This window comes from Mya arenaria, chromosome 4, assembly GCF_026914265.1.
Source record: "Mya arenaria isolate MELC-2E11 chromosome 4, ASM2691426v1".
Classification (NCBI taxonomy): domain Eukaryota; kingdom Metazoa; phylum Mollusca; class Bivalvia; order Myida; family Myidae; genus Mya; species Mya arenaria.
This window is the reverse complement of record NC_069125.1, coordinates 60574594-60598398: the sequence shown is the minus strand read 5'-3', so window position 1 is coordinate 60598398 and position 23805 is coordinate 60574594. Positions and strand designations below refer to the sequence as shown.

General features: G+C 35.3%; 3 protein-coding genes and 1 long non-coding RNA gene across 7 annotated transcripts in view; 2 read left to right on the top strand and 2 right to left on the bottom strand.

Annotated features, from left to right (window-relative positions):
• Positions 1–4468: 4468 nt before the first annotated feature.
• On the bottom strand, positions 4469–7031 carry LOC128232974 (isochorismatase domain-containing protein 2-like). Its single transcript, XM_052946802.1, has 4 exons — positions 6807–7031; positions 6474–6584; positions 4961–5093; positions 4469–4806 (listed from the first exon to the last, which is right to left on the bottom strand). Exons 1-4 carry the CDS (start codon positions 6988–6990, stop codon positions 4623–4625), a joined length of 612 nt encoding a protein of 203 aa, XP_052802762.1. The 5' UTR covers positions 6991–7031; the 3' UTR covers positions 4469–4622.
• On the top strand, positions 7018–12482 carry LOC128232971 (GDH/6PGL endoplasmic bifunctional protein-like). Of its 4 annotated transcripts, none has more exons than XM_052946795.1 (4): positions 7018–7064; positions 8899–9540; positions 9741–9832; positions 10196–12482. In XM_052946795.1, exons 2-4 carry the CDS (start codon positions 8903–8905, stop codon positions 11815–11817), a joined length of 2352 nt encoding a protein of 783 aa, XP_052802755.1. In that variant the 5' UTR covers positions 7018–7064; positions 8899–8902; the 3' UTR covers positions 11818–12482. The 4 variants fall into 4 exon arrangements, with proteins under 4 accessions (XP_052802755.1, XP_052802754.1, XP_052802752.1 ...); XM_052946794.1 differs by having other exon boundaries at positions 7042–7134; XM_052946792.1 differs by lacking the exon at positions 7018–7064 and adding an exon at positions 7173–7242.
• On the bottom strand, positions 11424–23779 carry LOC128232975 (uncharacterized). The gene is made up of 3 exons (XR_008260587.1): positions 23674–23779; positions 21869–21925; positions 11424–11553 (listed from the first exon to the last, which is right to left on the bottom strand). It is a non-coding gene; the product is annotated as an uncharacterized LOC128232975 (long non-coding RNA).
• LOC128232973 (protein kinase C and casein kinase substrate in neurons protein 1-like) overlaps positions 20626–23805 on the top strand; it is a 28061-nt gene continuing 24881 nt past the window's right edge. Inside the window, exon 1 of the mRNA XM_052946798.1 lies at positions 20626–20726. The gene's annotated coding sequence lies outside the window, so the exon portion shown is untranslated. The remainder of the gene's footprint in view (positions 20727–23805) is intronic.

The following is a 23805-nucleotide window of genomic DNA, read 5'->3' as shown; positions in this document are numbered from 1 at the left end:
TGCCTAGAGTATGGGCCTTGAAAGTATTAAAAAAAGTTTGTGAACATGGTACAGTCTTTAGTTTTGATTGTATCTTGATGAAACTTGTACAGCATTTAGATATCCATTAGAACTCGGTTCCTATTGAAAACCAGCCATATCTGCCCATGCATGCCTGGATTGTGGGTCTTGAAAGTATAAATAAATGCTATTTTTAGCCAAGTTTACATGTAAAGTCACAATTGCTTGTGAAGGTTTGTTCAAATTATGCCCCTTGGGTCATTACTGCCCCCCACCCCACGAAGATGGTCCCACAAGGGACCAGTGGGGCAAATGCGAACGACGTTGGCGGAGGCCCCACCCCTTTTGACTTACTTATTAATTTTTAAAGCTACAGTAATGAAATTTTGACCATGTGAACAGTTTTGCAAACAAGCATATTAATGTTGTCCTTGGATGTCCTTGACTTTGACCGACTTTATTTTTAAAGCTACAGAAATGAAATTTTGACGATGAGTACAGTTTTGAAAGCAAAGATTTTTTAGCCTCAGATTACCTTTACTTGGCACATATTAAAATAGTTCATGCAACTAATCTGCTTACACTTCCTGTCCTCAGATGTTGAACGTGCAGCGTTTTCAGCTAACCCAAACACTAAAAGTGAACTATATATTTGTTGCCTATTACTCAAACGTACATGCTCTGGATTGAAAATGACCACAAGAGCCATGCTAGTAGAGCATAGGCCCTTTTGGGCCTCTTGTTTAAGAGATGGTTGGTCACAATATAAAAACCTTGTAAACACATATATTTTTCGCAATCTAGATCAGTCGAGTATTGGTCATTTCTGCCCTAAGGTTTCTAGATAAAAAAATTATTATTGTTCAAAACACATTGTTAACAAGGTTTGGGCTTAATTCTTTCACAATGAAACTTTGTCTAAATTGCTGCCTTCATTATTCCCTGCTGAAACGCAGTTGAAATGGTAGGCATGAGTGTGCCAAGCAATTTTGACTGGAGCATAACTCCAAAAGTCTTGAGGTATTCACTTAAGTGTAGTGCACAGGAACCATAATTCTGACTTCTATCAAGTTAATGGCCTTTGAATAACCTAAGTTTTAGGTACCTTACTAACTTCAAAACTGAGAAGTGCAGTTCACAGAAACCATAGTCAAGGCCCCAATTTGGATAAAGTCCTTGAGCTTAGCAAGCTGAAAGAGGCTAGACATCAGATGATACAATTGCAAAAAAAATGTAAAAAAACTTGCTTTGATGATTTTGTATACATTGCATTGTATCTCAACACCTGTATCTTTCCCAGTTTTTAAGTATTTTTCGAATGTGAAATTTACTGGGTTTGTCTATAAAAATCCCAGTTAATTTAAAAATAGGGTTGGTATACCGGTATGTATCTATCGTATGACTTGCATGTTAAATAAACTTTCTTTAACTGGGAAATCATTATGCGCTATTTTTAGATGGATAAACTCTGCTGAGATAGTGACAAAATCATTTATTCATCTAAAATGATGAGTTATCGGCCACATACTAGCTGATATTGGCAATTCTAGTCTTGTTATGTGGAACTAATGTACTTGCCAATTTTCTGGTATCTAGCCCGTGAGTTCCTGATAAATTTCCTTTAGCCAAATTAATTACAGAATGATTTTTCAACATTCATAGAAGTCTTGAATTTAAAAAAAGACTTCAAAAGCAGACCAATCTACACTTTAAATTATACCAAAACAGAACTAGTGAGCTTAGCTTAATCCTGTTGCAAGGGACTTGCACATATTTTGGCATCAATGTTTTTGTCTGGAAATTCATCTGAAAACATGTACATTATATTTATTTTACTCTTTGATACCGAAATTGCAGAGAAAAATACAAAAAGTAAAAAAAAATATTCTGGTTTTAATGGGGTGCGAACACTGTTACAGTTGAGGAAATATGGAAAACTGACAACAAAACCTCATACTCACAGGGACTCTGGACAATGATAAATTATATTGTATCATGCTACTAACACTATTCAAAATTGTAGACTTCAAATACAATATTTGAGCATAAACGAATTATTTGAAGAGATCCAGCCATCAGTATCTTAGTTTTAACAGAAAAACTGCATTTTACAAGAACATGAGCGAGTCCCTTTAAAACATTTCGAGAAGTTAGGGTCATTATGCGGTATTATTTTAGTTCTGCAAATGTCCTTTTTTAACTAGGTTTTCACATAGTGGTTATTAGAATGACGAACATTGTTGTTCGGGCGGGCGGCGTCAAACTCACCTACGAAACTGAATACTAGTAACTTAAGTTAGGGTTGACATATCTTGACCCAACTTATTATAAAGGAAGAGTTTATGGAGACCTTTCATGGGATTGCGTTTGTGGTCCCTAGGGTCAAGGTCACTGTTACTAAAAATAGACAAACGGTTGAAACTGAATAACTTTAGTTAGGGTTGACATATTTTGACCAAACTTGGTCTATAGAAAGAGTTTATGGATACCTTTCATGTGATTGCGTTTGGGGTCCCCAAGGTCAAGGTAACTGTTACTAAAAATTGACAAACGGTTGAAACTGAATAACTTTAGTTAGGGTTGACATATCTTGACCAAACTTGGTCTATAGAAAGAGTTTATGGATACCTTTCATGTGATTGCGTTTGGGGTCCCCAAGGTCAAGGTAACTGTTACTAAAAATATAAAAACAGTTGAAACTGAATAACTTTAGTTAGGGTTGACATATCTTGACCAAACTTGGTCTATAGGAAGAGTTTATGGATACCTTTCATGGGATTACGTTTGGGGCCCCTAGGGTCGAGGTCAAGGTCACTATTACTAAAAATATAAAAACGGTTGAAACTGAATTACTTTAGTTAGGGTTGACATATCTTGACCAAACTTGGTCAATTGGAAGAGTTTATAGATACCTTTCATGGGATTGCAGTTGGGGTCCCTAGGGTCACTGTTACTAAAAATAGAAAAATGGTTGAAACTGAATAATTTTAGTTAGGGATGACATTTCTTGACAGAACTTGGTATAAAGGGAGAGTTTATGGAGACCTTTCATGGGATTGCTTTTGGGGTCCCTAGGGTCAAGGTCACTATAACTAAAAATAGAAGAATGGTTGAAACTGAATAACTTTAGTCAGGGTTCACTTATCTTGACCCAACTTGGTACATAGGAAGAGCTATGGGGACCTTTCATGGGATTGCGTTTGGGGTCCCTAGGGTCAAGGTCACTCTTTCTAAAAATAGAAAAACAGACACAGGCTGAAGTTCTTCTGTCAATCATTGAAAACCTGGTTTCGTCGCATTGCGGCGTTTCTTGTTAATTAATATCAGCAAATTTTGCCTAATTGAATTACCATGGTTTTTTTATGCCGATAAGCACAGTAACGGATTACCACATATTTCTCTATACTAAATCTTAATAACTAGAGTACGGTTTGAACTATGACCATGATACTTAAGTGGAAGATTGACCTTGACCTGTAGATGATGGTGACGAGTAGGTCAACAGAACAAGTAGTTTTTGAGTTATTGATCGGACATTGCTTAAGAGCACTATGATCTTTGACCCCAAGATAAATTCATGTTCTTATCAATAACAACCAACAAGAAAAAAGTTTAGGATCCTTGGCTGATACTGACCTTTTGGCATTTTAATAATGAGGCAAGTGTCACATGACTAAACTTCTTTTGAAAATAAATTACCTTGGGCACAGATGAACAAACGTAAAAATGTAGTTTAAATGCTTGCAATGACTAGTAAACAAACAGGAGGCCACATTTTCAAGACAATGATCAATTTGACACTCGAAATGTTTGTATTAAAAAAATTGAGTTCAAGTATAGATCAAGTCCAATAAGAGTAAGTCACTTAGGCAAGTATGGGGTCTGACCAAATGAGATGGATACTGGTCCGATTTGGTCTTCCATTGCGTTTTATATGTAAGTTCTTTTATCTAGGATTAATAAACAGTGTTATTCATAAGGTTTCTCCGTAGAAAAGTCTGATTTTTGGCCTTTAAAGATTATAAATTTCTATGTAATTTTGTCCTTTTTCTGCATTCATTTAAAATAATTAGTTATCAGCGAGCAAACTCCATATAAAAGTTGCTTAGGGTAAGAAGGCATCATATTTATCATTAAGATTATAAGAGCTATCAGTGAACTAAATATATAGCTCTTTTGTGTGATTAAATCAATGAATACTGCATTCATCCTCAACAAAAATGCAAGGCATTAACTTGTTCATACTCTGGATGCTATTTTTTGGCTGTCAAAATGTTTGCCAATCATTAAAACTCATTGGTCTCAAGTTTAGGACTGAAGCAAACTTATAGAACTTGGTTAATAGTGGGTTAATTACAGTATGTATATTTTTGTGCCAAAAGATGACCTCATTCATTACCATATTCTTAAAGTTGCAGTACATTGTACATGGCTACTTTTGAGTTGTGCCCAGAAATTATTAATATACTGACAGTTGTATCATTTAATACTGGAATCACAAATAAAAAAAACATAAACTGTATATTAAAACTGTCTGCATGGCAATATTTTATCTATGATAAGAACATGGTAGAATGTGCATATAATTCTGAAAGAACATTTAAAAAAAAAAAAAAAGGTCCCTAAACTGGAGTTTCTCCATTAAATGTTTTGCCCAAGAGGCCACTGTCTGGTGCAGAATCCCAGATGATCTTCTGTATGGCCCTAAAGTCAGGATGGTCGGAACCCTCTACCAGTCCCAGTATAACACTTTCACTTGTGGTGAGGTGGGCTCCACCCTCTTTCATCCGCTGCAGAGCATACATTCTGCAATGTAAAATAGAAGGTATTTAATTCAAACCGATTGCAAGAAATTCCTATTTATATAGACAAATTGTGCACTTTTTTAATCAATGGCAGCCTTTTTTAAAACAACCAAGCTTTAGGTCAACGATGAAAGCAGGTTAATCTCTTATTTCACCTGTCAACCATGCTGCGTGAAGATACTGCATCAACTATGACGTTTGTTTGGAAGCCTTTCTGTTGCAGATCAAGAGCAGTTGACTGAACACACACATGACCCTCAATACCACACAACAGGATATTTTTCACATCTAAAATTACATATCAATTTATGTTTACAGCTGCTAAGATTAATTTATTTCATGTTGTGTGTATTATACAGCAATCATCATACTAGTAAATTATATTTTATCAATATAATTTTAATATTATGAATCAACAATCAGCTTTGACCTTGAACTTTTTCTTTTACTTGCATTACAATATGATCATAAAGACGGGAGCGAGACAAATCAGCCCCTTACCAAATCGGCCTACTACCAAATCGGCCCCTAAGACGTTTGGCCCTGCCATTTCGTCCCCTTAATTGACCCGAGACGTTTCGGCCCCTGAGACATTTCAGCCTCTTAATTTTATTTTATTTTTTATTTTGAATATACCAACAGAGCATAAGAACCAACAACGACACTGAAGGTAAATACAAAACTGTTGTAAACATTTATTCAGCATATTCCCCATATCATTTTCGGTTCTAGCATTCACTAAAAATAGAAAATTATTTTTTATTCGAACTTTAAATCATTCATTGACAAGTTTTAGTTGAAATTGTATTATGACTATGTAATTTCAGGCTGGCATCGCCATTTGAACTTTTCCGCCGGTCGGTCAACACTTGAGTTCTACGTTTTACTGAGCCTGATGTTGAGGGAATCAAAGATGAAGCTTACTCATCAACTCGGCCTTCAGTGTAGAGAGTGTTATGCAGACATTGACGCCAGGATTATGGATGAGTGGGACTCATATGACTCGCATGAGATCACGTGCGAGGATTTTTGAGAAATGTTTGTGCCATCTACGGCGGGCAATAGGTACAGATAGATACGGTTTAAGACAATGGACTTGATATTTAAGACATATCATAATACCTCTTGAAAATATTAGCAAGATGCTTATGTTTATTATTTAAAGATTATTTAAAGACTTCTTTTAAGTTTAAAGATTTATTTTTTTAACTCAATTTATTTTTTATAAAAAAATCTCATGAATAAATGTCTATGTCACATGTATATTTGTGTTCAAGTATAAAGACATTCTATTTGAAATCTATTTTTTTATCAATACCTTTTTATGCATATATATGGCTTTATGTGAATAAACATTCCTCAATACAACTTCTACTCAAATAAAAATTGAAATTTTATGTTTTTTTCTTATATTTAGAAATAAAAAAAAAACGAAATAAAAATGAGGGCCGAAACGTCTACAGGATGGGGTCAGTTTGGTAAGGGGCCGAATAGGTAGCCATTTCAACCAGGGTCTGATTTGGTAAGGGGCTGATTTGTCTGGTAGCCATAAAGACACGTCCCCATAATTTAACCATTTATATTGTTTTCATCAAATATATTTGAAAATGGAACAGGCAGGCAAAGGCAACCATATTTAGACTATTCAAATTTTATGAAAATACATACTTGGATACTGCTTCAGGTGCTCTTCAACTTCAGGTAACATCATAGAAAATTTCATTTTGGGAAAAACAGGGCATTTGCTAACATCCAACTCGGACACAGTTGGCCCTAGGCCTATCGTAGAAAAGAAAAACAACATAATTATGATGCATAATTTTATTTAAAAATTATTCACTTATTTATCTTAGTCATCAGAAAGAAAGTGAACAAGGCGTGTTATGTTATTCATTCAAGTTAAATATATTCTCGGTGTTTTATAACCAATGTTTTCTAGCTTTTTAACAAGCTGTCTTTCAAAAAATGACAGTTCTTATTAATTTTGAAACGACCCCTTACCTTTTGGGTACTGCTCTGTAACAATGACAGGAATGTCGAGAATCTGTGCAGCTTGTAGCATTCTGCTCGACACCTGAAGTATTTGCGGATAGTAAGATATTGTTTTTCGGAACTTTTCTTGCATGTCACATAAAAATAAAGCAGAATTCTTTGTTGAAATACGGGCTATATTGGTGGCCGCCATCTTGTCCACTTTCGGTGAGCCCAGACTTTGTACTGTATCCACATATACGCACTTCAAAGAAGCATAACTTTTAAGTAATTGTTACGTTTCATCAGTATATTTTATGAACCCATTACACATATATTAAAATCAATATTTCTCAGTGTAAGTCTGTTGGTAGATTTATTCACAAGATGTTTATATTTAATTTTTAAGCTCCTCTTCGAATTTTGTTGTGTAAACGAAACTACAACTGTCTCAAAATCTCATGCAGTAAGTAGTTGTGTTGAGATTCTTATGTAATCGAAACTGTATGCGATGTTTCTGATTTTAATGAAATTATGAATATTTAATCATTGAACAGTAAAAGCCGACAGTTGTCATCGTCCATATCGGACGTAACCATTGCTTTGTCCGAATATATACTACCCGAAAAAGAAGTAAGTTGTAGTATTTTATGACATTTGTTTATTACATTCATTTATAATATAGTTATTATAAGCGGTAGTATCGCATATAACTGATCAAATTGGTAAATGAGCAATGTAGTAGAACAATGGAAATCCGCAGTGGTTAGTATATTTATGCTTATCTCTAATTAGACACAATAATGCACCAGTCAATTGTAACCAGGTCCGGGGGTATACACTAATACAGGGGGAAATGGGCCGTGTTTTTACCTTCCAGGTTGCCTGCAGTGCGTAGTGAATGTGATGGTTTTGTTTTTGCGCCCAAAATAGTGGGAATGGGCCTAAACTAGGGTGTCCCGGGGGGGGGGGGGGGGGGGGGGGGGTATTTGGCAGGGATTTTACCAGCAGTTTGTGCACACAGAGCGAAGATTTAACCGGGAATTGGCTAGACCTAATGTCCCAAATTCCATTCTGTGAATTTTAAAAAGAATGAAAAGATACCGTACACAAAATTTTGAAATGTCATTTCTTTACACAATTGGTGAATAGTGCTAGAAGTTACTTATTGTGACTTCTACACTTATGTACATTTAAACGTTTAGAAAAAGCAAATGTGTAACACAATGTCAAATATTATAAAAAAAAAAAAAAATTAAGACGTGTGAATTTGCAAATTCTTTTTAACCAGGTTTTCACAAAGTGAAACCTGGTTAGTAGAATGACAAACTTCTTTGTTCGGGGGGGGGGGGGGGGGGGGGGGTCTATAGAAAGAGTTTATGGATACCTTTCATGTGATTGCGTTTGGGATCCCCAAGGTAACTGTAAAAATAGACAAAAGGTTGAAACTGAATAACTTTAGTTAGGGTTGACATATCTTGACCAAACTTGGTCTATAGGAAGAGTATATGGAGACCTTTCATGTGATTGCGTTTGGGGCCCCTAGGGTCAAGGTCACTGTTACTAAAAATAGACAAACGGTTGAAACTGAATAACTTTAGTTAGGGTTGACATATCTTGACCAAACTTGGTGTATAGGAAGAGTTTATGGATACCTTTCATGGGATTGCATTTGGGGTCCCTAGGGTCACGGTCAAGGTCACTGTTACTAAAAATAAAATAAAAAACGTATGAAACTGAATAACTTTAGTTAGGGTCCACATATCTTGACCAAACTTGGTATAAAGGAAGAGTTTATGAAGACCTTTCATGGAATTACGTTTGGGGTCCCTAGGGTCAAGGTCAAGGTCACTGTTACTAAAAATAGAAAGAAAAAAACAGTTGAAACTGAATAACTTTAGTCAGGGTCCACATATCTTGTTTTGAATTGTGTGAACGGGCCCACTTTTGACCCCATCTTAGGAATAAGGGAAAAAATTCACTGTACAGGTTCAGTGATATCGAATTATAAATAAAAAAGGTTTTGAAAATATATTTCAATCAGAATAATTGATATTGTTTAGTCTTTCCATCTTTATATGACATTGACTACAGTTTTTGTTTTTGTTTTGTTTTCTTATAGGAAGATGAAGTTTGCCATTGCTGCTGGGCTACATGTATGCTTATTTCTTGTGTGTTTTGCCAAGCATCAGCATACAAACATAGTCATTGTTGGTGGAATTGGAGATTTGGCAAAGAAATATCTATGGCACAGTGCTCTACAATTGTATGCTAAATCTTACAATGAAAACAATACTATATCGTTTTATGCAGGAGCAAGAGTAATTGAGGATGAAGGCAATGTTGTTTTGAATAAGATTTTGGACAGAATTCTATGTGATACAGATGATAAACATTGCCATAAACTGAGACCTAAATTCATACGAAATTCACATTATGTTATGTTGAAGAAAGGATACCATTATGAGACTCTCTGTAAGAAATTAAGCTCAGAATATGAAAACGGTCTTACGTCCGTCAGACAAATTTTCTACTTCTCTATCCCATCATCTGCTTATCAAAGTGTTGCTGAATTTGTAAATGAACATTGTCGCCATGAAAATGTAACATCTACTGAGATTGTACTGGAAAAACCATTTGGCCTGGACAAAAGCTCTGCTAAACTGCAAGTGGACACAATCAACTCGTATTTCTCTGGCAGTGAGGTCAAGAGAGTTGACCACTACCTAGCCAAGTCAGTCACCAAACAGATACTGAAGTTTAGGTACGTAGTATGTGCAATTGTTTCATGAATATTGATTTTGCAAATATGTTAAAATTACTGGCATTACAAATATTAATTATTAAATAATGATCTTATAGAAGCTGATAATAACACATTATACTTATACAAAAAAAATCAATCACTAGAGGAGCATTTTAATATTTTTAATTATCAATGATGGATACATTATTTTATTCCAGATTTTCAAACAGAGACAGATTGGAGAGACTCTTGAACAATAAGTTTGTAGACAGGGTGGAAATTGTCATGAAAGAAAGAATTGGTGTGAAAGGTAATTTTAAAAGAAAAATTGTAATAGTAAATGCAATTTTTTTTACCATTAAATGTATTCTACAGAAAAATGTATTTTAAGATATTTTTGTTAACATAAAAACATGCGTACGCTGTTGTTAACATATTGTGCTGTTGTTAATAGGTTCTGTATAGTTAAAACAGCTTCTATATAAATTTGTGTTTGTATGCAATTATTACAGGAAGAAGTACTTGGTTAATGTTCTTGAATATGCTCTTTAATCCGATATAAAATCAATTTAAAATTATCAATGCATGTAATGTATTATCTGTCAACTTTCGTTTTCATTCAGCTTTATATTACAATACATGTTTATCTTTATATTTGCAATTATCATTGTAGGTAGAATTGACTTCTATGACCAAACAGGAGTGGTCAGAGATGTGATGCAAAACCACCTGTCGGAGTTACTGGCCCTTGTTGCTATGGAGATGCCTAACAATGTGTCCAGTAGCAGCCATATAGAGAAAAACAAGCTTCAATTCCTTAAACAGATCAGGCCAGTTAGTAGCAATGCTATTTTGACTGGACAGTATTCAAAGTACCTGGAAGAGGCTGGTGAAGAAATTGAAAATACGAGCCTGTCTTACCTGACTCCTACTTTTGCTGCCAGTCTGTTGCAAGTCGAGAACCCAAGATGGCAGGGTGTTCCGTTTGTGCTGATGTCGGGGAAACACATGGATGAAAGGTCTAGCTATGTTCGAATTCTCTTCAGGGAACATGAGTTCTGCGTCACTGGCTGTGAAGGTAGCAACTCTACATTTAATAAGTATCCAAGGCAGCTAGTGTTCCAAATAGGTCATGGCTCTGTCCCGTCAGCTGGTATTCTAGTGTCCAGGTCATTGTTGAGTCCAGTGTGGCCTGAAGGGGTCCGAGAATTGCCCATCACATCAAAGGACAGCAACATCCATGGTCAGAGTCCAGGAGACTTCTACTACGCGGTTCCAGTTCATGATGCACCAGCCTATGTAACAGTACTTCACGATTTGTATCATGGTGTAAAAGAGACATTTGTGACATCTGAGAGAGTTATGGCTTTGTGGGACATCTGGGACAACGTCATTTCACGGAGCTCACCAACGCTGCCTAGTGTGTACAAAGAATATGAGCCGGGAAATCTAAATTTTACTGTTGAAAATGGACATTTAGAGTTCATTGAAAAAGTTAAGATTATAAATTTTGACCATAGAGAAATAGCTAGTCATGCCACTATTCCTAATTCATTTAGAAATTCAACACTGCACTGTTTATCTTCACCAAAGTTAGTTTCGTCTCTTGCTCAAAACATGCTCACATCAGCAGAGGCAGCAGTTAAAGAAAGGGGAGTGTTTCATATTGCATTTTCAGGTGGAAGAACACCAATAATCTTATTCAAAGAGCTTGTTCTGAATTTTCCTTACTTTCCATGGGAGTACAGTCATATTTGGCAAGTGGATGAAAGGTGCGTGCCACATATCAACCCCGCCTCTAACTTTCACACATTGCATGAACACCTGATAAAATACACCAGGATCCCTTACTACAACATCCACCCAATGCAAGTGGACTTTGCTGGGAAATTGTGCAGCCCCGCAAGCAAAGGGGATCAGTTGTACGAAGAAAGTATCAACTATTTAATTCCGGACCAAGTCATTGACTTTGTATTGCTAGGTGTTGGAAATGATGGGCACACTGCTTCTCTCTTTCCGCACAGTGCTAGTCTGAAAAATACCAAAGACCTTGTTGCTTATACAAAATCCAAATCAAATGAGCAAATGGATAGAATGAGCTTGCTATTGTCTGTGATAAATAATGCAAGAAATATAGCTATAGTGGTTATTGGGAAAGATAAACATGACATTGTTCATAAACTGTCAACATCTCTTTTGAACAATAGTCTATATCCAATAACTTATGTAAGTGCCAATAAAGGTAACACGTCATGGTTTATAGACATGGACGCCTGGTTAGGTTACACACTCTGAGAGAATTGGAACATATCAGACAGTAGTATTATAACAATAACAACAGGATGTCTTATGTGTGTATGATAAACATATTGTTTTGTTTTTGTTTTTTATTGATATTATAAAACCTTGATACTAACATTTTATTTGAATATGTATGTGGAAAATGACCATTTCTCCAAAATGGATGTCGAAATAAATATTAGAATTTGATCACGTACATAAATTGGGGCTTTTTAGGACACATTTTGACATAACAGCTTGACAATGTTTGTGAAAAATGATTTTAATTCATAAAGGTACTTTGTCTGATACATTGAGTTGATTATGCTACATTGTACTTTAGTGTAGTTGTCTGTTATTCAAAGCAGTTTGGACGATATTGAAATTATTCTATTATAGTTTTCCACTTGTCCTGGCAACATTTGTAGCATTTTAGTTATTGCTCAAGCATTTACATCTCTGTATTTGATTTACATTCATCTTACTATATTATATATATTACTATATCTTAGTATATTGTTATTTTGATATAACATTGTTTAACATTCATTTATATGCAGTACATTTCTCTACCATGGAACTGTTTAGGTATTATATTTAATAAGTTTAGAAGTAAGGACCTATTAAAATTAACATTTTTTAAATAAAGTCGATATAAAATTATTTGATGTTCGTATTGGTTTTAGGTAAACGTCAAATGTTATTAGTTGCAAAACTTCTAAATGCATTCAAAGTTGGGCTGACAAGTGACGCGACACAAGGGAAAAGGTAAAAGCTACTCAGCCGGGCTCCCAAGTAATATACACGGCGTAATATGCCACGCTGGTTTTCTGCTAGCTAGTATCAGGGCTATATAATAATTAATTGGCACCAGAGCCCCGATGCTTCTGCCTTTCTCACGCAAATTCTGACAACACCTACTAGACATATTTTATGCTACTCATATGCAAACAGATGGCGATTCAAGTACAACCCCAACAAGTAAGCCGCCATTATACTAAAGGCCGTAAACGCAAAAGATGCGCCCTCTCAAATCTATGGTTAAGATATGATAAATGACGCCAATCACTAGACGAATTTGGGTATTGAGCAACCCACGAACGGTCGCTCTCCCTCCCAATAAGCGAATTCAGACATTGTATTCGAGAGACATCTCCGTCACTGTGTAGCGCAGTCGCCGTGTCAAAAGATGGAAATCCTCATGACGCTTCTCAATGTCTACAATACTTCTGTGCTCCCACGTGCTCTTTTTTGGCCGCGAACTGTGGCAGTCAATCTCTCAGACATGCACAAGATGGAAGTAGCGCAACATGTTTGCTTTAATACGCCCAATGCCTGTCGCGCCTTGCCGTAATGGGGCCGGGAATCCTCGGTGTGCTAACAAAACAGTCATACAGCTACCCTTTTACGGACATCAGGTCAAACTCCAGGTATCATTGCACAAAAACTGTTTTATATAGATACGTTCAACATCGACATAACCCAAGAAGTATTGGTTTCGTACCAGACACTCTCCCAGAAATATGGACTTATGGTCACATTCTTCGATACAGGCATGTTTCCATTCAAAGGGCAAGGGAAATAATCTGCAAGAAAAGTCAACACTTGTATTAACAATGAAAGTAACATACAATAATCTAGGACCAATCCTACTCCCAGCAAGAATGGACTTGTCTGTAAACTTCAAACATTTTAAATCACTATTATAATATATAGCTTAATTTTGTTGTGCTATCTATAGCGAACATAATCCGACGGACATTAATAAAATAATATTAATTAGTATGGCTTAATGAAATAAGTGTCATTACTCAGGACAGAGATACAGCGTTTCTTCTAACCAGTACCATCGCTGTGTGCTCAATCCATCAAGACTTGTTATTCAAGGAACAAACGCTAGCCGCTAGCGTCCAATACTAAAGAGCAGGGTTTTGTACCAACGTTCGAGGTTCGAATCCATCCAGAAGCGCAAATATTTATTTTCTTCTTTCTTCTTGGATTGCATTAGCTTACATTTTTACAGAAATGTAAATATATATTTTTAAAGTTATTTCTACACATAAAATATTAGCTTTTTAGCCGGATTTTCATCAAAACATTAAGGGTTATAGAATGACGAAAACCGGGCGGGCGGGCGTTAACAATTCTGCAATAAAAGTTTTCATTTTATGTAATTAAATTTTTATCCAATGGTTATCAAACTTGGTCAGACTATTTGTCGGCATGTTATCTTGAATATATATGAATATGGGTCATCTCGGGTCAAAAACTAGGTCACTAGGTCAAATCTTTAGAAGAAATATTTCACGGTAATAAATTCAACAATTTTTATCAAATCTTGATGAAACATGGTCAGAATGCTTGTCTGCATCATATCTTGCATATTTTAATATGAGTCAACCCGGGTCAAAATCTCGGTCATTAGGTCAAATTTTAGGAAAAAATATTACAACGTCATAAATTCAACATTTTTTTTCCATATCTTGATGAAACTTGGTCATAATATTTGTGTGCATAATATCTTGCTGATTTTTGTATATCGGTCATCTCGGGTCAAATTCTAAGTCAAATGGTCAAATCTTAGGAAAATATTTCCACGTCATATATTCAACATTGTTTGTCAAATCTTTATGTAACTCAGTCAGAATATTTGTCTGCATAATATCTTGCCAGTTCTTTAATATGGGTCATCCCCGGTCAAAATCTCGGTCATTAGGTCAAATTTTAGGAAAAAATATTACAACGTCATAAATTCAACATTTTTTTCCATATCTTGATGAAACTTGGTCATAATATTTGTGTGCATAATATCTTGCTGATTTTTGTATATCGGTCATCTCGGGTCAAATTCTAGGTCAAATGGTCAAATCTTAGGAAAATATTTCCACGTCATATATTCAACATTGTTTGTCAAATCTTTATGTAACTCAGTCAGAATATTTGTCTGCATAATATCTTGCCAGTTCTTTAATATGGGTCATCCCCGGTCAAAATCTTGGTCACAATGTCAAATCTTAGGAGAAAGAATTCCACGGTCATAAAAAATCATTAATTTTTGTCAAATCTTTATAAAACTTGGTCAGAATATTTGTCTGCATGTTGTCTTAAACATTTGTGAATATGGGTCACCTCAGATCAAAAACTAGGTCACTAGGTCAAATCTTAGGAAATATTTTCCTGGTATCATATAAAAAATTCTATGCTTACCAAACCTATCAATATCAGTAAACAAATTCAGTTGCTATTTTATAAACACACATCCCAATCAAGAATTTCATATCTACCCATATTTTTTCAAAAAATTAAATTTTAATTAACTATAAAAATATTTTTGTACATGAAATCTTAGATAATAAAGTGTGTCATTTAGGGTCAAAAACTAGGTCTCTGTGACAGATCTTATTGGAAAAGCTGATGTATTTATAAAATGTTCATTTTTCCTCACACAAATGGAATAGTTTCTGTTGATCAGGTTATTTGTATGAACGATATCTCCGATAAGTATGGATCTTTTTGGTTAAAAATACTTGGTCACTAGCTCAAATCCTAGGTTTGCAAAATTGCATCGTCAAATAAAAAATCCGGCTTTAAATAATGTGGCGTTGTCGCATTGGCGTCTTGTTTGAAGAATTTCATTACTTTCAGGCCCGGCTGAAATAGGTGGTTGGGAATTTCTAGCTTTATTTGTTTAATGAGACGGTTAAACTTTTAGATATTTTGGTAAAATGTTCACAAAAAGTTAAAGTTAATTGTTACTAAAAAAACAGGTCACGAGTTTTTCTAGAACTCATGATTTGCTTTAAAACGCCTATGTTCCATTTTATTACGCGGTCAAAACAGTATGTTAAAATTGTCAAACCATATGGCTATTTCAGTACAGTTTGATTATATGTGTTGATAATGTGATCAATAATGTATCATTTCTGAAATCAAATATATTACTTGTTACTCAGATAACAAATTATAACCAAACTGTTGAAAAATAAATGAAAGAAAGGATTTTCTTGTCTTGGGTGATAATATTTTTATACAAAAAAAAAATCTGAAATGGGGGGTAGGGTAATTCAAGTTAAATAAAATTGTTCTTTGACGGTAAAAAAAATAAATTAAATTTTGTTTTTGAATCGAGGAAATGATACACATTTAAACAATTATCAATCTGATCATAGTTTGAACTGATGCCCATTAGGGTCGTACTACCTTAACACTCGCTCAATGTTCTAGCACAACGAGGGGGAGGGAAGTATGTTTATTTGACGACGCCAAGGTCAATATTGGACAGAACTGGTTAGAGCTTCCCTAGCACTGTCACATTGAAACCTCGTGTAATGTCCCTCCTTTTTATCGATGAGGCGAGCGAACGAACCTGCGAACCCTTTGATGAGGGTCAAGTGTCTTACTACTAGACCACAGATACGAGACACCTGATACCTAATTGATGTTATATATGCGGCATGAGTAAATTGTTATTGTAAATTTACATGATCTGACAATCGTGCAATAAACGAAATAAACAACATAAGAATTGGAAAAGACTTTAACGTACGAACTACATATAAAGCAATGGCCAACTGTACATGCCAAATACACAGTGGCTTGAAGACAAAAGCTAATTAAAGTCACAATAAATAATTTCAACTAGCCAAAATTATATTTTATACATACTTGAACATGTATATCATCAATATATTACATTGCCATAAACATAAAATGAGCTTTGACAAAATTCAAAAATACCCTATACTGTAATATGTTTCATATTACAGTATAGGATATTTATGAATTTTGTCAAATCTCATTTTTTTGTATACAATGCTAAAAAATCCCTATAGCAGGCTTCGCACACGAGTACCCTAGGTCTGTACGTGGTCGGGTACAACGACCATTTAACTACGGTGATCAGTTACCTTAAGAGGGTTTTATTTAACATCGAAATAGACAATTTTGAAACGGAAGTTGTCATCATTTAAATGTGTATTTTTTATAACTGTTTTTGGTTGTTGGAAGATACCTAATTTAAAACAAAGATATTAATTATTACTTTTTGCTATTACGTAGTTTGATAATGAGAAGCGTAGAGATCGACCTTATATTCAACCCGTTATTTTTCACAACATTTACTCGCAAAAGCTGAGAATGTCCCTTTGATAGAAATGTTGTAGATCTGACAGGATTGTCACGTAATGCCAATAATGCGACAACACTACAGTACTCGGAAATGTTAATCACTTGGCAGATCTCTTCGTTAGCGGCCCTTCCTATTTGTACAACTGTTAATTATATCGCTCCTTGCCATCTATATGTGCCTGGTCATAGAAAACAAATCCCAAGTCTTTTTATGCTGGGCACTCTTTCTCGCGATTATCTTCATTAATTAACAGGAAAACATACAAGTCAGCTTAATTAGAGGGCATTCATAGGAATCTCAGCGTTGTTCACCTTTCTCCAGGCATAAACAGTTTTCGCACATTTCTTCTATATAAACACGGTTTCAAATTGATCCACGTTCTTTGCATGTTGCACCGACGGAACTATCAGGTAAAGTCAATTTTAGTACTTTTATACGTATAAAATACTATTTTAAATATATCAGTTTAATTGTAACCTTTTTAATGACGCTTGCCGTGAAAAGAAAGCGACATTCAAAATTATGACACTGAAGTTTATAAAAATCATTTGATCACAAACCATTTACATGTTTTATATTTTCTAACGTCCAGAAAGAACTCAAGAATGGATCTGCTATTATCAAATAATAGCGAATATTCTGAATGGAATATTTCGACAACTGATGGCCTAATCGGTAACGTTACTAACGTTACCGCTATGCCACCGGGCGGCGGTGGGCCGGTTTGGTACCCACCTTGGAACAACCCTAAAAACATTATATCCAAGGAGGTAGCAGACAACATCACTGAAGTTTTTGAGTGCTACATCTTCCCGGTGCTTACCGTGGTAGGTCTGGCAGGAAATATTTGCAGCTTAATTGTTCTGATGCAGAAGAAACTTCGGAACAGCACAACCTCCTTCATACTCATTGGACTTGCTGTTTCAGACGCATTGTTTCTCGTAACCAACTCTGTCCGAGAAAGTTCATGCATTGTTTCGAAATATGACCAGCTGGCTGCCGACACCGTTTCCGCTACCACCTTTTACTACATGCACTACTTGAAGACAGCCTTCAGTCGTACGTCGACAGTTCTTGTGGTTCTTATATCTGTGGAGAGAGTCATTGCTGTAGCCGTTCCACTGAAAGCGAAAATTTGGGTAACGAAACCACGGATGATAGCAGCTGTCGTGTTTTCCTACGTTCTTACTTTTGGCTCACTGGCAGGGTACCCGCCACAGTACACGTACACGTACATTGGCGAAAAGCCATTCATTGCCTACACAGAGTTTGCTTTAAATAACGCCGAGTCCCTCAAAGTGTACAATGAGTACTTCCTGCCGATAGGATTTCGGCATATTCCGGTCATCGTTGTATTCATTCTGAACACGATCATCATAGTTCTCCTTCGCCGAAGCAAGCGGTTTCAAGCTACCTCAACTTCTCATGACCCAAAACGTAAAGATGAACAAAGGAAGATCACCCGGATGTTACTTACAGTCGCGATCGTGTATCTCATCTGTCTTCTGCCTGGAGACGTGTTCCTGCGCTGCGCTATAGAAATACCCGAGTTCCAATTCTTCAAATCCTACCACAATCTGTTCCTAGCCCTTAGCGATATCTGTTTGTTCTTCGAGATGGTCAACTCCTGCATTAACTTCGTCATCTATATGGTTCTGAACCGTAACTTCTACAACACATACGTACAACTGTTCTGTTGCTTGAATCCAATCATTCGACGGTTGATAGGACATGAAAGCGGTACTCAATCAACGATGAAAACTAAAGATACATGTATTAGATCAAAATCAGAGAAGTCAAAGGAGTCCCTTTCCGGCGGCGTAGCAACAACTTCTGGTCAGTGTTCAAAGGAATCAGAAGGTCATGCTAATGATGCTTATCAAGTAGTACCTTGATCAACACGTACGGTTTTGACATAACGAGAGCATTGAGTATGTAATGCAACTGAAGAGATTATGTTTTTGCTGTAGAACAAATGTTACATGAAATAAAAGAAAATGACAGATATGTATATACGCCTAGGCTAATATCACTGAAGCATCATTAGTTAATAAAGATCTGACGTGCTCATTTCAAGTAAAAAAAAAATCCTGAACGTTTAATCACTGTATACATTAAAATCACATTAAGTGGTATTTTATTTTTGTATCTATATTTTATTTTGTATATGAAAACATGTGCTTAGATTCCAATTGTTTGTTTACAAAGAACAAAAGGTTTCTGACAAAAGATTTAACTGTGTTTGGTTGTTGAAAAAATATGTTCTTTACATAAAAGCATTACCATAGAGAACGAATGCTTCGTTCAATAACAATGTTAAGAAATGTTTGAGTTATATATATACTTTTCAAAGTGTACAAATATAGTAAAAAAATGCACTAGGCCATCTTCCAAAATGCCCTAATTATCACGGACCAAAGTGGTTTATAGGTTCGTGTAATTATTAAGAACAAAAAACAAACAAAAGATACTAAAACATGCCATACCAAAAATATAGTATGTTGTAAGTACATAGATGTAAGAGGATCGTTCTAGCACTAAAGTATAACGTTGAACCATTTAAATGGATATATTATATTTACTATCTGTAAAAATACGTTACAGATGTGTTGCTGCAGCATTTGGCTGAGGAAAGAATCAGGAAAGTACTTGAGTTTTAATAGTTTAAAAGGTAGAATACATAATTATATCATGCAAATATAACATATACCCAGTTGAAGTCATAACATCTAAAATTAATCATAAACGACCTTCTTTTGTATAATATACGGAATGCCTCTCATACATTAGGGATCGCCGGTTGTTTTATCTTTATTATTTCTAGTCTTATGTGTTTGTTACTTTCTTAAGGTAATTAAAAACCATCTATGTATCATATCGTTATTGTGTTTAGATTGTTTATCGTTTCCAACGTCATTTTCATTCTAAAATATATTTTACACTGGATATTTACTGCGGAATATTACGATTTTAATTAGGCTTACTTATTAAAAATATACTGTACGTTTGTATGTATACTGACTACGTAATTTGCCCTACTTGAGTGACTATTAAACCAAGATTGTTTTATACTTATAAAAAGGGACCTGGTGCGAATAAAATAAGCGTATGAAATCACTTATAACGCAGGAATTTGGTGTGTATTTTTTTTTAAAAAACGCTCTTGGAATACATGTTTGCTACAAAATAGCAAATTAGAGGACACGTTATAGGTACTACTTTTCTTATTGATTTATACATTTGCATTTCTAATAGAAACGAAGTAACTGATAACGATATAGACATTTATGAATAGAAATTTTCTATTCATAAATGTCTATATCGTTATCAGTTACTTCGTTTTTGTGCAGTTTGAGTATAAACATCAAAACAATATATAGTAAATATTTAATGAGTGTTAGTTTAATTTGCATAAATCCGGTTCAGATGTTGTAAAATCTTTTCTTCCTATGTTACAGAAGTTATTGTTGCCTTATTGTTGTCGCATATTGAAATAAAATGTTTTGAGGAACAAGAAATATCATTTGTCTCTTGATCCAATAATGCATTAGTCTGTTGTTTCAACGCATTATATAATGGTTGTGTGTATCCATTTTAACAATTTTCTTTGCATTCGGAACTCCTCGGCCATTTTTGTTTTCGATAAAATGGCCGAGGAGCTCCGAATGCTTTGAGAAGGCCCCTGATAAAAATCAGCCAATCGGAATGACTGTTTTATAAAAACTGACCAATAGCCACACCCATTTAATATCAGCCATATTGAATTTGACAGAAGCAATTTCGTATTTTTACTTTTGTAAGTATTTCTTCAATATGCTGGCCTCAATTGTAGGGTTTTGTTTCAGATGTAAACCAGTATTATTCACTTATGCTCAGACGCATTATTCTCTCTATTTCAAACATATTTGGAGTTGTCAGTTTTAATTTCTAGTCGAAAAACAGTCAACATGAACAGTTTGAGTGTTGAGTTTGCACCTGTTGACTTCTAGTGGAAGGTTCATTAATTGATAAACATTTTTTATTGCTGTTGTATACAGTTTGTTTCAAGGAATCAAAACAAAATTAACAATTTTTTTTTACATGTCATAGTCCTAGAAAGCTTCTTCAACCTTTACTCATTATAAAGTGTAGTTTGTGTTGGTAAGAACCAGCTGTTCAGTTGGTTACAGTGCAATGCTAGTGTTCCAATGTACATTTCCCTCCAGGTTTAGTTCCTCTGTTAACAAAGGTGTTAAAGTGAAAGAAAGAGTGTATGTTCAAACAGGGGTTTGAACTTGGTACCTTTCGAACCGCAGCTAGTGTCCCTATAAAAGCTATTTCAACAGTGAGGCTGTTGGAAATTACCTATACTTCTCACACTACACTCCTCCCTCTTTTACCTTTCTGGGACCGGACTTGAACCCCCTTAACCTGGATGTACTGACCTGTACAGGTTCTGTTATCGCTCCATTACATTCAACCTTTACAGAATTACTTCTGACACCATTAAAGTGAAAAAAAGAGTGTATGCTCGAACAGGGGTTCGAAACCTGTACCTTTCAACCTGCAGTTGACACCACAACCGCGTCTATATGAAAGCTAGCTCAACAGCAAGGAGAGGCTGTTTTACCAGATAGTTTCAACCCATGTCAGCTTGCTATGGTTGCCATTTTAACTGTATCAGGAGTTAGTGTTTTTGATAGTGTTAATGTCATGACCAGTCAACATATATTAAATTATCATCTGATTATAGTCATGATAATCACGGCAAGTCTCAGTCGAAGCTTCTTAGACTCCGAGTCTAAGATTGATGCTATTTGAAACTCAACTCATTTCTGTGGTTACGCTTGTCATTTTAGTAAACAGCATATTTTTAATAAAAAAACTTGTAATATATATGTAAAGTAAGCATATGGTGTGAAAAAATGTTCATAAATGCAAATAAAACACATATTTTACCATATGAGCCGCATGGTGTGCTTTTTTATTAAGCGGGGCTGGATGCAACTTGTACTCCTGCAATATAATGAGTAATGCCCTATGATCAACCAAGGAAAAAATGATAGTTTTGGCATTCCATTTCATTCAAAATTATCAGAAAACAACCAGAATTTGGGAAATATTGTAATTTATCTGGTCTTACTCTACTATCTACTAATCAATGCTGAGAAAGATGCATCATCTTTCCAAGATGAAAAGGAAATGTAACAGTAGGGGTTTGTTATTGGACAGTAATAGTTCCCTGACGATCCCAATTTTTGCCTTGTTTTGAAAGATACATTTGATATACATTTATGTATCGAGCACATGTCGAAAATCAGTTCAACTTGGGAGTATAGTGATGTTTTATGGCAAGTCTATGTGCGGTGAGCGAGACATAGTTGTCACAATGGTGGTTCTGTGTCAGTGCGTCTGTCCGAACTGGACCATGTCTGGGCCGTATCTTGACCATGCATTATAGGATTTTCAGCAAACTTGCTATGAAGGTTCACCATGATGAGGTGGTGTGTCACGGCTAGCCCACGCCATATGTTGAAATGATCCTTGTCTTGGCTGTATCTTCACCATGCATTTTGGGATTTTCAAAAAAGTATGCCATGAAGGTTCACCAAGATGAGGTGCGTGTCACACACAAGGCCCAGGTCTGTACCACTAAGGTCAAGGTCATGCTTTGAGGTCAGCTGTATCTTGACCACGCATTATAGGATTTAAAAAAAAATCCCAAGACCAAGGTCTGTACCATAAAGGTCACGCTAGAGGTCAAAGGTTGAAATGATACTTGTTGATAGGAATGTACCTTGGCTGGACAGCCTCTTCACCAATCATTTAGAATTTCCTCGAAACTTGGCATAAATGTTCATCAAGATAATGCGGCATGTTGAGCACAAGACCTTGGTCTGTACCTCAAAGGTCAAGGTCATGCTTTGAGGTCAACGGTTGAAATTATCCTTGACTGGGCTATATCTGGATCATCCATTATAGGATTTTTAAAAACCTAGCTATGAAGGTTCACCATGATGAAGTGGCATGTCACGCAAAAGACCCAGGTGTGTACCTCAAAGGTCAAGGTCATGCATAGAGGTCAAAGGTTGAAATGATCCATGTCCAGATTGTATCCTGATCAATCATTGTGGGATTTAAAAAAAATGCCAGCAAGTTGCAGTGGTCCAATTTAACAAGCCACAAGCCCTGCACTGGTAAAATGTCTTCTGGGCTTGCTCAAATTCTTTTATATAGCAGGGCTTGTTAAAAAAAATTGATGCCAGGCAATAGTATAAGAACTTGGGCTTGTTCATCCAAAAGTCTAATTTCTATGAATGACTTAGTTGGCTTAAACGCTTATTGACAATTTAGTGTTTGAAAACAATCATGTAAATTGAAGGTGATTGGAAAAAACATTCCATGCTCTTTGAAACAGGGAAACCATTCTGCGCTATTTTTAATCGGGGAAACTAAACTGAAACTGCATAATGGCCAACAAGATTGTGTTGTTTATTTATTTAAACATGTAAAATGATGTATTATCATCTAAACACTAGCTGGTATTGACAATTCTCTGCTTGTTTTGAGGAAATACTATATTTGCCGATTTGGGGGCCATCTTGTGTCCCTTTCAAGTTAAACTCTGATTTTATGTTACTCATTTGTTGTGTACATTTATATATGTCAAAGAACTACTGCAGCATTTTAATTGTTAAAGTGAATAAAAAATTAACTCTACCTTATTTGTCTGATAGTTCAAATAGAAATAGTAAAGTGCTCACCTTAAGTGTTAAGTTATAATTTCCAATTTTTTTCTAATAATTTTATGCTACAATTCATTTTCTATTTACTAATTATCAGTTATCTGACCAAAATACAGTTTATGAAACACTCTTCTTGTACGCCAAATTATT

Bases quoted from the DNA above. Each gene is read 5' to 3' on its own strand.
- LOC128232971 (XM_052946792.1), top strand. The intron at 9,541-9,740 runs GTACGTAGTATG...ATTTTATTCCAG, and splicing joins AAACAGATACTGAAGTTTAG to ATTTTCAAACAGAGACAGAT. The intron at 9,833-10,195 runs GTAATTTTAAAA...TTATCATTGTAG, and splicing joins AGAAAGAATTGGTGTGAAAG to GTAGAATTGACTTCTATGAC.
- LOC128232974 (XM_052946802.1), bottom strand. From the start codon at position 6,990: ATGGCGGCCACCAATATAGCCCGTATTTCAACAAAGAATTCTGCTTTA. The intron at 5,094-6,473 runs GTATGTATTTTC...ATGTAATTTTAG, and splicing joins GCACCTGAAGCAGTATCCAA to ATGTGAAAAATATCCTGTTG. The intron at 4,807-4,960 runs GTGAAATAAGAG...TTTACATTGCAG, and splicing joins TCACGCAGCATGGTTGACAG to AATGTATGCTCTGCAGCGGA.